This window comes from Neopelma chrysocephalum, unplaced genomic scaffold, assembly GCF_003984885.1.
Source record: "Neopelma chrysocephalum unplaced genomic scaffold, ASM398488v2 Primary Assembly neopelma1_22, whole genome shotgun sequence".
Classification (NCBI taxonomy): domain Eukaryota; kingdom Metazoa; phylum Chordata; class Aves; order Passeriformes; family Pipridae; genus Neopelma; species Neopelma chrysocephalum.
The window spans coordinates 1318419-1333311 of record NW_020897689.1 but is presented as its reverse complement, the minus strand read 5'-3'; the positions used below and the strand labels follow the sequence as shown (position 1 = coordinate 1333311).

The 14893-nt window shown below is 37.4% G+C and overlaps 1 protein-coding gene across 2 annotated transcripts in view; it reads left to right on the top strand.

The window, feature by feature from the left end:
• The window catches only part of SLC26A7 (solute carrier family 26 member 7), a 69767-nt gene extending 61910 nt beyond the window's left edge, over positions 1–7857 (top strand). For both annotated transcript variants that reach the window (XM_027679624.1, XM_027679709.1), the window contains exons 16-19: positions 2062–2162; positions 4443–4497; positions 4587–4690; positions 6704–7857. In XM_027679624.1, coding sequence (XP_027535425.1) covers positions 2062–2162; positions 4443–4497; positions 4587–4690; positions 6704–6739 — 296 coding nt within the window. In that variant the 3' untranslated portion in view covers positions 6740–7857. The remainder of the gene's footprint in view (positions 1–2061; positions 2163–4442; positions 4498–4586; positions 4691–6703) is intronic.
• Positions 7858–14893: the final 7036 nt, after the last annotated feature.

Here is a 14893-nt window from a genome sequence, read left to right as displayed (position 1 = left end):
TGTCAACTGAATTATCAGTGACACGATGACTACTAATATTGTACAGTATATCAATACAGTATAGAATAAAGAAAAACCTAGGAGTTTGCTTTCAATTAAGGATTAAGCTGGATAATTCCACTCTTCCCACATTTTATAACACTTAAATCAAACCAGAGCATTCACATTCCCGTGGGAGAGCTGCAGCAACCTTTTGCAGAAGATACTTTATACAGATGACTTCATTGTGGATTGAATTAAAACACTGTGTTTATTTAAAATGTTTATAAACATTAAGGCTGCAGCAGATAATCTGTTTGGGAGGCTGTTGTCTGAATTTCTGCATTTATTAACCAGACTCATGACATTTTTATGATGCTACAGTGTTTAGTTTACTTGGGGCTGACAGAATGCTTTGATGTAGCATAGCAACCTGTAATAATGGCTACCAAAGACTATATTGTATTGTATTTGCTATACTGTAAAATACTATGTGTGAGAAGATCTTGCCACTATGTATTTCAGTTGTCTTGAAGATAAACTGGTTTCTCACATTACAGAAGTGACAGACAGTATAAAATCTCTTTTCTGAAAGCCTAGGTCCTAACTTGAGGACTTAAATGCTCTGTTGTTACTTGTACCAACCAGCCTATGGTGATTCTTTGTGGGGCCTTTAAAATAAAAAGCAGAGAGAAAAAAAGAAAAATGCCTATAAAGAGAAAAACAAAATGTGGAGCTTAAATTTTCAGGAAGGAGGGGAGCAGGAGGACACAATCCTTAATCCTTAGGGCAGTTTTCCTGGAAAGCATGGAAACTTACGTCTTCGTCATAAGGAAAAAAAGAATCTTTCCTTTCTCCTTTTGGGGACTACTGTCTGTATCAGCACCGAATGAAACAGCTGCTGTTGCTCTTGCACTGATCCAAAGAGGGAGCAGGTGTGTACCTATCCCTCCATTTAGAAGCCAGGCAGCCTCTAATGCAATGCAACAGGGAATTATTACACTGAACAGCCTAGCAGATCTCATAAATCCTTTCTAGGTTTCTGTCACAATAATGTCAGACAGGAGGTTCCCTTTAAAATTCTGCATTTTTGTTTGGTATGTATCTATTGTTGTACGTTGGACAGTACAAAGATGTAAATCTCTGGAGATGCAAGTCCAAAAGGCTCTGACTCTCAGACTACTGTCATAAAGGAATTATCACCATTGTAAATTTGCATCATGATGAAATTCTAAGTCCCCTCAATAGTTTAAAATCTTACCTCTGCTCTACCAACGCAATTTAGCTTAACTCATCTTTACATCCAGAATTCCTTTCCTTCATCTTTTATTTTTTTTGAGTTGTGTGCATTATGATAACAAACATTTGTTCACAGAATAATGTAAATGAGATGTGCATTATTTTCTAGTTTTCCTTTTATGAAAGCCAGGAATCATTTATCTATGTGCTAGTTCAGGATGCATTTAGAACAGTGTGTTTAGATTAAACACAAGGTGGCCTGAAGTTGAAGGATAAGACCTTTGCAAATCTTGCCAACAAAATTTTTTTCTCCAACCAAGTACGTGATAGTATATTAAAAAATTAACCAAACAAAAGCCAGCACAGTAAAACCTTAGGAAAATGAAACACTCCACTTTACATATTCTTCTTCCTTATGGGTGAATATTAAGTTAAGCCATAGGCAGGTGTTTAGGTACTATAGAAATCAATGTCATATTAGAACTTAGAGTTATATTTTCTGTGTATCCCATGAAAAATCTTCCAAACAAGCCAAGTTATTAACATGACTCAATCAGAAATTCAAATTTGAAGAAATAATTGTTTAATTCTTGAGGATACTGTGCTGTCTAAAACATGTCATTAATAATATGTTCTGCCTGTCATCACTTCATCCCATTGCTCTAAAATTCCTTCATTTGTGCTTCTAAAATGTGCCATTTGCGTGCTTGATATCCCAGTACATAATAGTAAAATTTTTATTGTGATAGTTTGGGCTTATTTTGTTGAGTTATCATTATTCTTATACCCACTTCTTGACCATTCTCCCTTTTAATTAAAGTTTTTCATTTATCCAATGTGCAGGTGAGTCTGTGCAGTCATGTCACAATGAGAGACATGTTTTGATATTAGACTGCAGTGGACTGAATTTCTTTGACTACACTGGAGTCTCAATGCTTCTTCAGGTATTGATGATACCAGAAAAATTCTGTATATATTATAATTACACATATGAGTTATTGGGGGCAACTACTGGTCACTTCACCTATATCAGTGGATAAACACGTCATTCATGGAAAGGATGAACGTAGATTTGGTATTAAACTGCACTGTGTTTATATATAAAATTGCATTAAAATATTTATAAATATTTTGGGTAACAGTGCAAATGTACATATCTGCATATAAGGAAGATGTTTTTCTGAACTTTTTTTTTTAATTTTAAAGTTGTTTTAGATCATATTTGACCTTGTCATGTCAGTTGCCGTGGAGCCATGTGTAGATTTATCCCTTTAAAATTTCAGCTTTTAATTCTGTGATTTTATGTGTATGTCCTGCTTTCTGCTAAGCCAGAGGTCAAAACACGATCTCCATGTTTTCTCCTGTGGGTGACACATCCAGCAAACTGGGTCCAGGGATTGCCAGAGCTCCAAGGTGCTCCCAGAGGACTAAAACTGGTAATCACTGGTTACTGTGGTGAATGGTACTAAACCCAGATGGCGGCTGGCCACAATTGGGGTTCCCCAGGGCCAGTACTGGGCCCAGTCCTGTTCAATATCTTTATTGATGATTTGGACGAGAGGATCAAATGCACCCTCAAGAAGTTTGCAGAGGACACCAAGTTGGGCGTGTTGATCTGCTGAAGGGTAGGAAGGTTCTGCAGAGGGGTCTGGACAGGCTGGATCAATGGACCAGGGCTGGGGCCTCACGGTGTGAGGTTCAGAAAGGCCAGGTGCTGGGTTCTGCACTTGGTCACAACAACCCCATGCAGCGCTACAGGCTGGGGGCAGAGTGGCTGGAAAGACATGGTTTAGCAGTGGACTTGGCAGTGCCTGCTTAATGGTTGGACTCATTGATCTTAAGGGTCCTTTCCAAACTAAACAATTCTATGCATGAAAAGCAGTTCTATATAGCGGATGAAAAATTATGTTCAAAAGCTGTTTCTTACATTTCCATCAGGTCTGGAGTTTAAAAGTTGTATAGTGAGAAGAGAGTTAAATGGGTATGCAAGGTTTGCATAATTTTTCTGAGTAAGACAGAAGACTAGATTTGAACTTGGGTCTCAGCCCAGGCCTTTTCTTATCCTAACCATTTTTTCAATTTTTTCAATTATTTCACTTACTCATTGTACAGTGAAGTAAGTGTTGCCTTAAAAGATCTGAAATTAAAACTACACATATAGATAGGGATATAGTAAAAAAGAGAACTGGAAAAATAAGGTTAGTGGGAGTTATTCTTTATTACACATCCCTTCAAAACACAGGGCATTCAATAAAGTATTAATTAAGAAAAAATTGTTAAACTTATTTCCAAAAGATCTTAGAGACCTCTGAACTACAAATTATGTCAAAGAAGTGTTTGACAAATTTGTGAGAGGTAAGTCTGGCATGGGCTGTGAAGTGCACAAATTGGGAGTGAAGCCTCTGGATGAATGACTGGTCCTAAACTGAATTACTCAGAGAAGAACACACTCAACGTGTCCTTGTTGTTACACTCCTCCCAAAATGTCATCACTGATGCCAGAGATAAAGGGATTTTTGGACTGAGTATGGCTTTTAGCTTATTTTTTAAAATAGGGTATTCTGATGGGCTTCTCACTGAATCTCTTCTTCCAGAGTTTTTCCACTTTACATGGATTATTTAAACATTTTTTTATGCAGGAACTGCTTTTAACATTCCTCATTTGGCAAAAAAAGGCTTTACTCTGGTTTTAGAGTAATTTTCTTTTTTTTTTTTTCTCTTTTACTTTCTCTCTTATTCAACATTTGGTCTCTGTGGAGTTGACCATTTTCAAAGAAAGCATAAAGAACAACTTAATGCAGAATGTAGCATGATGGTTATGGTGCTTTTCTGATAAACTCATGAAGTGTCAGAGTTTCCTAGGTCTGATTTCTGTCTGTGTGGACTGGTAGGTAAGCATATGGCAAGGAGATGGAAAAACATGCTGAAACAGGAGATCTGGAAATAAACGCCTCAAAAATTATAGTAAAAAATGAAAAATTTTTAATCAAATTCAGTTTTAATTCTTGGCAGAGCCGTAGCGTACTGTGAAGAGGGGTAGGAAATCAGTGTGGGTTGGTGGTGTTTGCATTATAGAAGGGCTCACTCTTGTGGCTGCTGGCAGTACAGCTGCTACAGCAGCATTCCAGGCGCTTTGCCTACCTTGGATATGGGGTTTTTGCGTATGTTATTCTCTGTTTAACCAGGTTCTTTTTTTTTTTCATTTCATGTTTTCACACATTTAGATTTACATGGACTGTAAGAACAGACACATCGATGTGTTGCTAGCACACTGCAAAGGCAAGTATCATCTTACAGCAAAAATTTTAATGTGATGGTTTATATATCCTCACTATTTTATCAGTGCTCATGACTTTGTTTTGTTGCAGCTTCCTTGATAAAAGCAATGCAGTACGGTGGATATCTTGAATCTGAAAATCCTGTCTTTTTTGACTCTATTTCTTCAGCAATTGATGCCATTCAAATTCACAGGGTAAGACTTATAAGCAGGGGTAGGTAAAGTGTCGCGGGCTTCTTGGATGCTCACAGCAATTTGTTAAAGTCTGGGAAAGTCTTATTTACCCACTGAATGTTTTGGGCAGAAATCTTTTATCTGTCTATTCTCTACAACTGGTCTTCCACCTCACAATGCAGTTACTCATTTTTTTGCTGCTAGCACTCTCTTCCCACCACCATCTCTCCTTTTGCAAAGTGTTCTCGATCTTCTATGCTAGATCCAGAGGCACAGTGTTAAGGTGGATTAATCTGGGCACATTCTCCACTTATGTCTCTAGAAACACCTAACACAGCCTCTCGGTGAGGCACATTAACTCACACCTAGTTCTGCATTACTGAAACTACTATCCCTCCTGGGTTGCTTGAAGCTACTTCACACACCACCACTCTGGTCTGACTGAAACACTTCTGGATCCCCAGCAAGTTTGGTTTGAGCAAGTAAGCTTGTCTCTGCCTTGCACTGTAGCGTGCCATGTAGGCTCTCTGGTGGAAAGAGGGGAGAGGAATTGCACGAGGTGGAAGAGAGAGCTAGAGGGAGAAGGAAGGCTTGGCTCAGAAATTGAGGCTTGAGGCTTGAACATGCATTGACTTGAGCATGTATTTACTTGCTCAATGATTCTTGCATTCCTTATTAAAAATATTGTAAACCTGGGCTTTCCTCATAAACTATGTTATCCTTTTCCATTGTAATGCCAGTGTAACCGAGTGTGCATTGCAAGTAGTGTGCTTTCCCATGGTTTTATTTATGATTCCAAACACGGCTGGAGCTTGGCTCAAGCCTTCTTCAAGAGACATTAAACCCATCATGGTCTGTGGTTTGGTTGTTTGGGTTTTCCTTAATTTTTTATTTTACTAATTAAATTTGAGTTGCCTATGAAAAAAAACACTTTCCATTGATTTATCCAGATTAAATTGAGTTGGCACAGTTGGTCTAGGGGATTGACCAGAAAAACATGGTCTTTTCAGCTCTTTCCAACATTTTTCATAATGTTGCCCTGCAAAAAATAATTTACTGAAATGGTAACTGCAGGGCAAAAATAAAAGAGATGGCTATTGTATATTTTGTCTGGGTCTGATTAGATGATTTAGAATGAATGTTGTGTTATAAAATGCCTGCATTTTTATTGACATTAATTAACTTTCCTAAGATTCTTGTAAGATAGCTATGTACTAGCATTCTCATTTTATGGCAAAGGGACGTAGATAGACCAAACATTTAAAGTGAAAAGGGGGAGTTGGAGCTCAGAAGTCCACTTTTCTAGGAACTGACCACATGTTTCTACCAGAGCTGCTAGGCAACTCAAACTTCGGCATAGTGGCTTAGCAATTTAGCCTGAAAGGCTTGCATCCAGCCTCAAATTTTAAATGTAATTATGAACAGTCTATATATGCTGCTAATGTTTCTTCAAAGTATTCAAAGTATGGGCTTCATAGGATTTTATGTATTTATTGTTTAACACCTGGAGGAGAATGAAAAGGCAGGGTGACCACAACAGCAGCACCACACTGTAACTACTAGTCTGTCTATGTACTCCTCCTGTGACTTTTTAAGATGTTGAGGTAGTAGGACTTTTGACTGTTTACATCAAGGAGTAGGCAGGATAGAAAAAAATAGGAGGAAGGAGTTGGAGACTAATAGAAAGTGATTCGTTCCGACTTACATTTCAGCTTCCCGCCACAGAAAGGAATAGTCTTTCACTGTCAGAAAGGTAGAGGCAAGAGGGCTTCATGGTTCATTTCCAACTCTGACTCTGTTCAGAAATGCAAAGATGCTCTTATCTACATCCTCCAATGATAAGGCTGTGTCATTCTAATTTTTATGTTTATAACTTGCCTGTTGCTTTATGCAGCTCATTCTAATAATAAATAAATTTTTGAAATATTAATCTGTATAATGGTGGCATTTTCAAGCTAGCACTCCATCTGCTAATTTTACATTATATTCTCGGAAAACTTTATAATACTTTTTTTTCTGTGTCTCTCAATTTAGAATTACAGCAAATACAGTGAACAGAGTGAAGTGTGATGCCCACCCATTGAGTATGGCTAGTTTCATCTGCTCATATTCAGAATGAACTACACTATGGTTTCTCCTTAGGTTTTTTCACCAGTGGATCTCATAGATGATCTTTTGTATGCCATATATATGTAATACATTCAGTAATGACAGATCTGCCATTCAGAAAGAAAGTCTTTCAGCTGCTATCACTCAGAGAATGTTCATGCAATTGTTCTATAGTGGTTTTATATAATATTTTTATATTTAGATAAAAATTACACTTAGATAAAAATTATTAAAAAGTAGACATGAGGTACTGACTGTGTTTACCAGTGAGATATATTCTTTTAGATATCTTTTATCGTACCATTAGTTGTAATATGCCTCTGTAGTTTTGTGTATGAAATAGAGACATTTTGAATTCTTAAAAGAGTATGTTATCATTGATAGAGTATATGCAGGGAGCCATATACCAATGCATACTGTTTCTAATGTCTTTACTTACCCTTCCTTCTGTTCAAGACAGCCATTTGCAGTAACAGCATCATATCAGAGCTATCATATGCTTCCATTTTTCATTCTTGTCTTTGTATGCTTTTTAATGCCTACCGAGGTCCATGGGAAAACTGTATACAGAGAAGGCAGCTGCATGTTGACTAAGTGCCCCTTAGATTGTCCCCCCCCAGTAGTTGTCATTAGTTGCTACATTTTCAAAGCCATAGGTGTTCTTTAGCTCAGACTGAAAAGAAAAAACTTGTTTCCAGCATAGAATAGTCTTTATTTCCAGTTTGAGCTGTGATTTTTTTGGTATTGAACTCTTTAGCTATGGCAGCTGAGAGATGACAGTGGAGACACATAAAGTGCGTGCCACATTTCAGCCCTAATCCTGATTAGGGATGTGCAGTACTGTGTGTGAGCACACAAAGTGGATAGAGGAATTCACAGGTTGAGTATTTGGTTTGTATTTGTAGATTGTCAGCAATCATACTAGATTATACTATCACATCAGTATCATGTTATATGGCAATACACTGAGGCCTTCCAGTACCTGAAGGGAGCCTACAAGAGACATGCAGAGAGAGTATTTACAAAAGCATGTAGTGACAGAAGGGGGAATGGCTTCAAATCAAAAGAGAATAAGTTTAGCTGAGATATTAGAAAAAAATTCTTTACTGTGCAGGTGGAGAGGCACTGGAACAGGTTGCCCAGAGAAGTTGTGGATGCCCCAGGCCTAGAAGTGTTCAAGGCAAGGTTGGATGGAGCTGTTAGCAATTTGTTCTAGTGAAAGGTGTCCCTGCCCATGGCAGGGTATTGTAACTAGATGATCTTTAAGGTCCCTTCCAACCCAGGCCATTCTATGATACTATGTACGACTTTTTTGCTCTTGCCTTTGTTGCCATATTGTGAACACCAGCAACAAAATGTGAGTTGAGCAAAAAGGAATAAAAAAATGAGAAAGGATGAGGTAGTAGGACTTTTTTTCTCACTGACTTAAAAAATCTATTGAAGCTAACTGCCCTAATGGCCATCTTAGCACTACAGAGAGGAGGGAAGTACAAGAGTGCTTTGTGCAGCTGGAGTCTAGAGGCAAAATCTAGTGCTGTGTTCTGTTTTCAGCAGCAGTTACATACATATGCTTGTCTGGGCCATCCTTGCTCTATCTGCCCAAAGCTGCTGCCTGAAGGAGATGAGGTGGCTCATGGAGTGAGTTTCACGTCCCTGCTGTTGTGTTAAGACATTGATAAGCTTTTCTTCTAGTCTTTATAATTCCACACTGCTAGATGACAATGGAAAAGAGCCATGGGGTTTTTTGCCTTTTCGGTTATGAGTAACTCTTGGAATTATTCCCCACTTTATCTCACAGATGACCAGAAATGTTCTGTACATATTCTTCTGAAACTGCTTTCATAATTACTATGCAAAAGGTTGATAAATAACTGTGAGAAGCTCATTATACACAGGAGGAATAAATTCCGTATATTGTCCCAAGTGCATTAATTTCAGATGCTGCAGTTGATTGCAAATGACTCATTACATCATTGGACTCAGTAACAGGCTATAACATTTGATTAATAATTTCCTCAAACAGTTTTAGTAATTTATTAACACTTTAGAAACTATTTACAGTGTACTTTAATTGTAGAAGCATCAATTTTATGTCACAGCTGAATGGAGATTTCTACTTAACTGCAAACTGAATAAATGAATAAATGGTATCTTTTCTACTAAGTTCAGCATTTATTCTTTGGTGGGTAAATGTTTTTTTTTCTGAAGATGTACAGATAAGTTGATTAATGAAATTGTTAAAAATAGGGTCTTTAGCAAAGATAACATCTACCAGGAGACTTTCAGTTTTGTTCTGAATGATCTTTTAAATGGAACAACACAGATACTTTTAAAATTCCTTGTAGTGTTAGCCCTTGATGAAACCCTCTGCATCAAATGATCAATTTTGTAGTGCTTATCAAAATTACTTCCAATTTCTACTGCTTTCAATAGGAATAAATTTTCCACAGTTAAATGGCTGTTTTGGGATGGACATTTATCTCCCATTAGCTCAAAGATCTTCTGGTGACACAGTGTCATTTTAAAAAGTGTTTCACCAGTGTAAGATTTCAAATTCAAAATGTCTTAATGCTGTGATTATGGCTTGATTGTCTCTCAGGGCAGAATCAGGGATGAAATATATTTCTTCCCTTAAAACATTTAATCAGAACTCTGAGTTTCCTAACCTTCCAACTCTGGGCTTTTGGATACTAGTAATATTTCTGTAATATATTTGACCATATATAATTAGCCTAAATAAACTACCATTTCTGAGAATATGCATTGTTAATCAGATTCCCTTTCTGGCAAGTGGCATTCCTTAGGATAGTTGTTTCTCGGCAGAACGGAGACCCATGAAGATAGCTGCCATTTCAGTTGCTTCTAAAACATCTGTGTTGAGTTTAGGCCTTGTAAAACTGCTCACAGAACCATGGGCAGCCAGTGGGGGAGGATAATTTCTCTTTTACTATTGACCTTGAAGGGCAAATTACTTCACTAGTGATACAGTTTCCATTTCTCCACAACCCACCCCTCTGAGCTCTTGATGTTTACTGAAACGTGCTTGCACGTGGCCTGTCTTCAAACCACCAGGATGAGATGCCATCAGACCTCGTGCACCTCATGGACTGCCAGATCACCGGTTGCTCTGCTGGTGGGATGGGAGTTGCTTCATGTCCTCCCTGAGTTGCTCTCTGCAAATCTCCAGTAATGGTGTATTTGTGTCACTGAGTCAACTGACAAACAACTGCTTAATTCTTTGGTGAAGATTTAAGGAAACACCCTAAACCTTCTAGGTTAAGTTTTGGAGGCAATTTCAACTATCAGTTTCAACCCTTCCCTTAATGGTTCTTTGTACAGACTGCCCACTAGCTTCCCTCTGGCTCTCGGGAAAAATTATTATGTAAACATATAGAAACCAAACCCCAAACATCACAATTAGCTTCACTAGAGCAGAATGGAATGAAATGAAATAGAATAGAGCAACATTTGAAAGAAACCAACAGTGATCATCTAGTCCAACTGCTGTTATTATAAAATGATAGAATGTTATAAACAGAATATACCATATTTATTCTTCTGATCCAGAAGGGTGAAACGAGCCAAACTCACCCTGTAGGATAGAGCCTGCTATCCATGCAGAGGGGAATTAAAGTCAATAAAATAAGGAGTTTAGTTATTGTACCCTCCTGAGGCAGACATTGATCTTTGTACCTTCAGCTTTATTTGCTTGAACATCCTTAGGGAGTTTTCAGAATAATGCGAAGTTTTATTAACTGTGCTTACGTATGTGAGCTTATGCAGTGTTAGCAATAAGAGCAAAGTGTGGAGGTCTCACTGCTCTTACTGATTTCTAAAGGTGCAAGAGATACGCTGCATATGCCAGCAGAGGCTCAATGAAGTCTCTCATTTACAAACAAGTTTTAACTAATGAAACCAGTGAATTTACTACTCTGAGTAGTAAGCAAGTCTGAAAACCTAACCATTCACTTTGATTCCTGTATGTATACTTATATGCTCAGGTTTTACATTTCTAAATTCAAAATGTATCAATCACCTAGCTTATGGAAATCAATGCTTCAACATTCTGCATTTCATAGGAGAAGATTGCTTTCCAGAGATGGCTTGATGTGTTTAGGAATTTTTAACTATTTTTAGGAATTAATCTAAATTTTAAATAGTACCTCATGTTAATGGGAAGTTTTCCACAATATTTAAGTTTTGCTAATCAGAATATATTAAAATGTGCATCTAATCAGATGCTTCTTACAGAATTTGTGTTTCACACATTCCAAAACAAAGTGAGCAATGAGGAAAAAAATAGAGTGCAAACTGATGTTATGAAATGAATATAGTGGCAATTAAAAATTTAAAAAAATTAGACATAAAATATGTAACAAGGAAAAGACTGTTAACATTATATTTATGCAAATTAAATGTTTCTAATTCTCATCATATGTCTTTCATTTTAAAGGTTATTTTCCCCTGATTCTATGATTCAAGTGTCACAAGGTCTGGCTGTAGCTGCTTTGACATAATTTATTTGACAGTTCTGTGTGTCATAAATATATAATGTAACAAGGAAAGGTATCTTCACTGTTGAATGAAAACATTAATGTGTCAATACTGGGTTTGAATACTGTTTGACATTTACTAGTTACAAAAATAAAATATACAGTATGCCTTGAAAATATGGTAGTCCTATTTTTGGAAGATACTTTCTTTGTCTACAGAAACTAGTGTGTCATAAATAAATGAAGGAGTGCAGTTCCAGAGTGTGTGCTAGATGGTGCCTTCATCATTAAGATAGATTTTTATTAAAGATCACCTAATCTGTATGTTTCCATATGTTTTGCAATGCAATTAATAATTTTTTCTTGTTCAATTCTGTGTATTAGCATATGCAACAATAAATTTATACTGAAATAAACTGGAATATGAGACAATTTCCATGTAGAAGGAGGAAAATGCCCTCATTATTTCCATTCTTAGTAGCTTTTTTTTAAAAAAAAACCTGTACTAACCAATCTGTAATGTATGTTGCCTTCTCCAACCTTGCAAAGTATTAAATCTTCATAATGAAAGAAGAGAAACTGCCTTACATTCAGAAGTTTGACTTCCTTACAGCTCTTACAGGAGTATGGCATCTAACAGACATTTTTACCTCTTTAAGAAATACAGAAGTCTTGGGACATTTTTTCCAATATTGTCTCCTTGCATGCGCTGTTGTTTGAATATGTCTTTTTTAATTGTCATTTGCATATACAGATGGTGCACCTTATATCCAATTTGCGCATACTGATGGTATTGCTTATATACAGTCTGTGGCTTATCCCAGTAGAGAGGAAATGATAGGTAAACCCTCCCACCACCTCCCAATAACTGTGATGACATTAATGGAAAATGGATTGACATAATTTTAAAAATTTGGCCTTGAAAGTAGCAGCTTGATTTTTCAAGCCTGGTAGTTTATGAAAGCATTTGCTTCCACCAAAATGAATGCAACCTCTACATTTTTTTGATTTTACAGTAGTTTGCAAAAATATAAACAATTTTCAGTGCCATAATCTACTAGATACTACACAGCTAAATATTCTTAATGATATTCTTAATGATAAAGGCTATTTTCTAGAGCTATCCTTCTCAATTACACTCAAACAATAGCAAGGAAACTGCTTTGGAGTGAGATAACTGAGCGAATTTTATTTTCACTCCCAGAATGGACATGTAGAAGATCAGTTGAAAGGCAACTTGAGGAGCAACTTATTCCCTAATGGGAATCCCCTGGCTCCGCAGAAGTTCTGGAGAGCATGACATGCAAAAGCAGAGACATGGCTGTTTGGTTATTTTATTTCTAAGGTGTTTTCCAATAAAGAGGTCTTTTGTGCTGGATACATTCAGGTGGTTAGAAATGAAGAAGAACCGAGGGAGTGGCTCATGTTGTTGCTCTGACTGACTTGACAGTGGTAAATATTTCTCATCCCCATTGTGCTTGGATTGTGATGCTGTTGCAGTTTAAAAATGCAGTGAAATCTTAGAAATTCTTGAAAGCTCCACAATGCTGAATTAAACTGTACCCTGTACATTCACTTAAATCCCGCAAAGTATATCCCACTAATTAGACACAGTCTTATATTCCATTTGAGAGACAAAATGATCTGATCCCTTAGTTATTGCTTACAAGTAATAGTTTTTGGTGAAAGAACTTTTCTACATATTTGCTGTCATTTGTAGGCCCAGGTAGTATAGTAAAAAATGCTTGCTGCTTGTTGGGTCAGGAAATAAGGTCTGTATTAGTTCACAGGCAAAGTGGCGGAGTGTTACAGAGTGATACCCGTCGTCCCTTGAATGGCTTCTGATTTGTACCACTTGTAGCTTCTGGGGTGATTGAACCAGTAAAATGATAGAAAAGCATATAATTTTATAAACAGAGGACTGGAAAGGATCTGTTTCATCACTGAGTTGAGTTGCATTTTCCATGTGATTTGGCAACCATGCTTTATTATCTCAAAGAATGATCTTTAAACTAATGATTGCTCATTACATGACTTGCTATTTCAAATTTTTGAAGCCTGAACAGGTGATTATAGTAACAATTCAGTTGTGGTAATTTATGAATGGAGAGATTTTTCAGAAAAGAAAAGTAGTATTCCTCAAAGAGCAGTTGTACATTTCCACTCTGAAGTACATCATACACCTCCTCTTTTGAGGACTTGTGACTGACTTGCATACACAAATGTCCCTCGTGCCACCTCTGCAATACGTAAAGTGCTCGGGCAGACTGTAAATCTGCCTATGAGCTTGAGGGAGCAAGATTCCTGTCTTTTGTTCTCCTGTATAAAAGCAGGAAGGAGTAGATGATATTTGCTAATTCAGTCTTGAGAATAAAGTAATTGGCAGATCACATCTGTCCTGCATGCTCTCCATGACAAAGAAAGAAGTATGGTGTTTTGTTAGTCCTGCAGTACTGTCTATTTCTATACATCAAGCAGCAGACGCTGAATATCATGTCTGCTTTAGGATCCAACACATCCATGGTATCAGAGGTCAGTAGTTTGCTGTAATGTTTATAACTTTCCATTCTGCCTCCATGGACCTGTTCTGTTTACATCTCTGTTAGTAAATCCCTCTAAAAAGTAAACCCCTTTTAAAAAAAACCTTTAAACCCCTTTTAAAATAACATAATGACATTTTCTTTGCAAAATAATTTAGTGGTCAGAGTACTGGAATTGTTAGTTGATATTCCAGTATGGTTAGTTTATACTCCAGTATAAACTAATAATTTCAAAAACTTTAAGCATTTTGCGTCAAGTTCCTTTTTCTCTTTGCCCTCTCTGTGACTGTTTTTAAGTCTCAGGAACTTCATTCCTTTCTGGTCTAGATTGGTTCCTATATCCGAATTCTTAATTCAGAGTATCTCCATAAAGGACGATATGTTTTGAAAGAACGAGAGCAATCTTATCAGTTAGGAAAAGAAGTACACTTTTTCAGTCCTGGAATGATTCCAGATTTGAAACATGTTTTGGAATATTACATTTGCAATCTGTGATTTGTGATAATTTTTATCTTATTTTTAGTAATAAAATTATGTTTAAATCTGCTGATCATAGCTTAGGTTTGGTGCAGGCCTGGCTCCACTCTTGCCCCCATTTCATACATCTCCAGTATGCCTCTTCTCTTCAGTTCCCAACCCCACGAAACAGAGATGACGACCTGTAGGTGACCCATGATACTCTGCAGACCAGGGGATTGTATGCTCTTTCCTTCTGCCTATCTCTCCTATCAGGAGAAAGTCTGCTCTACAGACTGCATAGCACAAGGTCTCATGGCTGCAGCACTGACTGAACTACAAGTGAGATGGTGCAAATGCAGAGCTGGAGTCCAGGACTAAGATGCTGGCGGGTTGTGCGACTGTGGTGAATGGGACTGGGAGAGGAAGGGCACTGGGGTGGATAGCAGGCTATGGGAGGAGGCTAAACAGGGGAAGAAAACTCACGGGAACAAGACTGTGATATTGTACGTGGATAAAAAAAGCTGAAGAGCAAAGGTGCAGCTGCATGGAGGTGCTGGATGGAGGGGAGGCAGACCATAAACATTTGAACCAATTCCTATTGGCAGGCTCTTGATCATCACAAG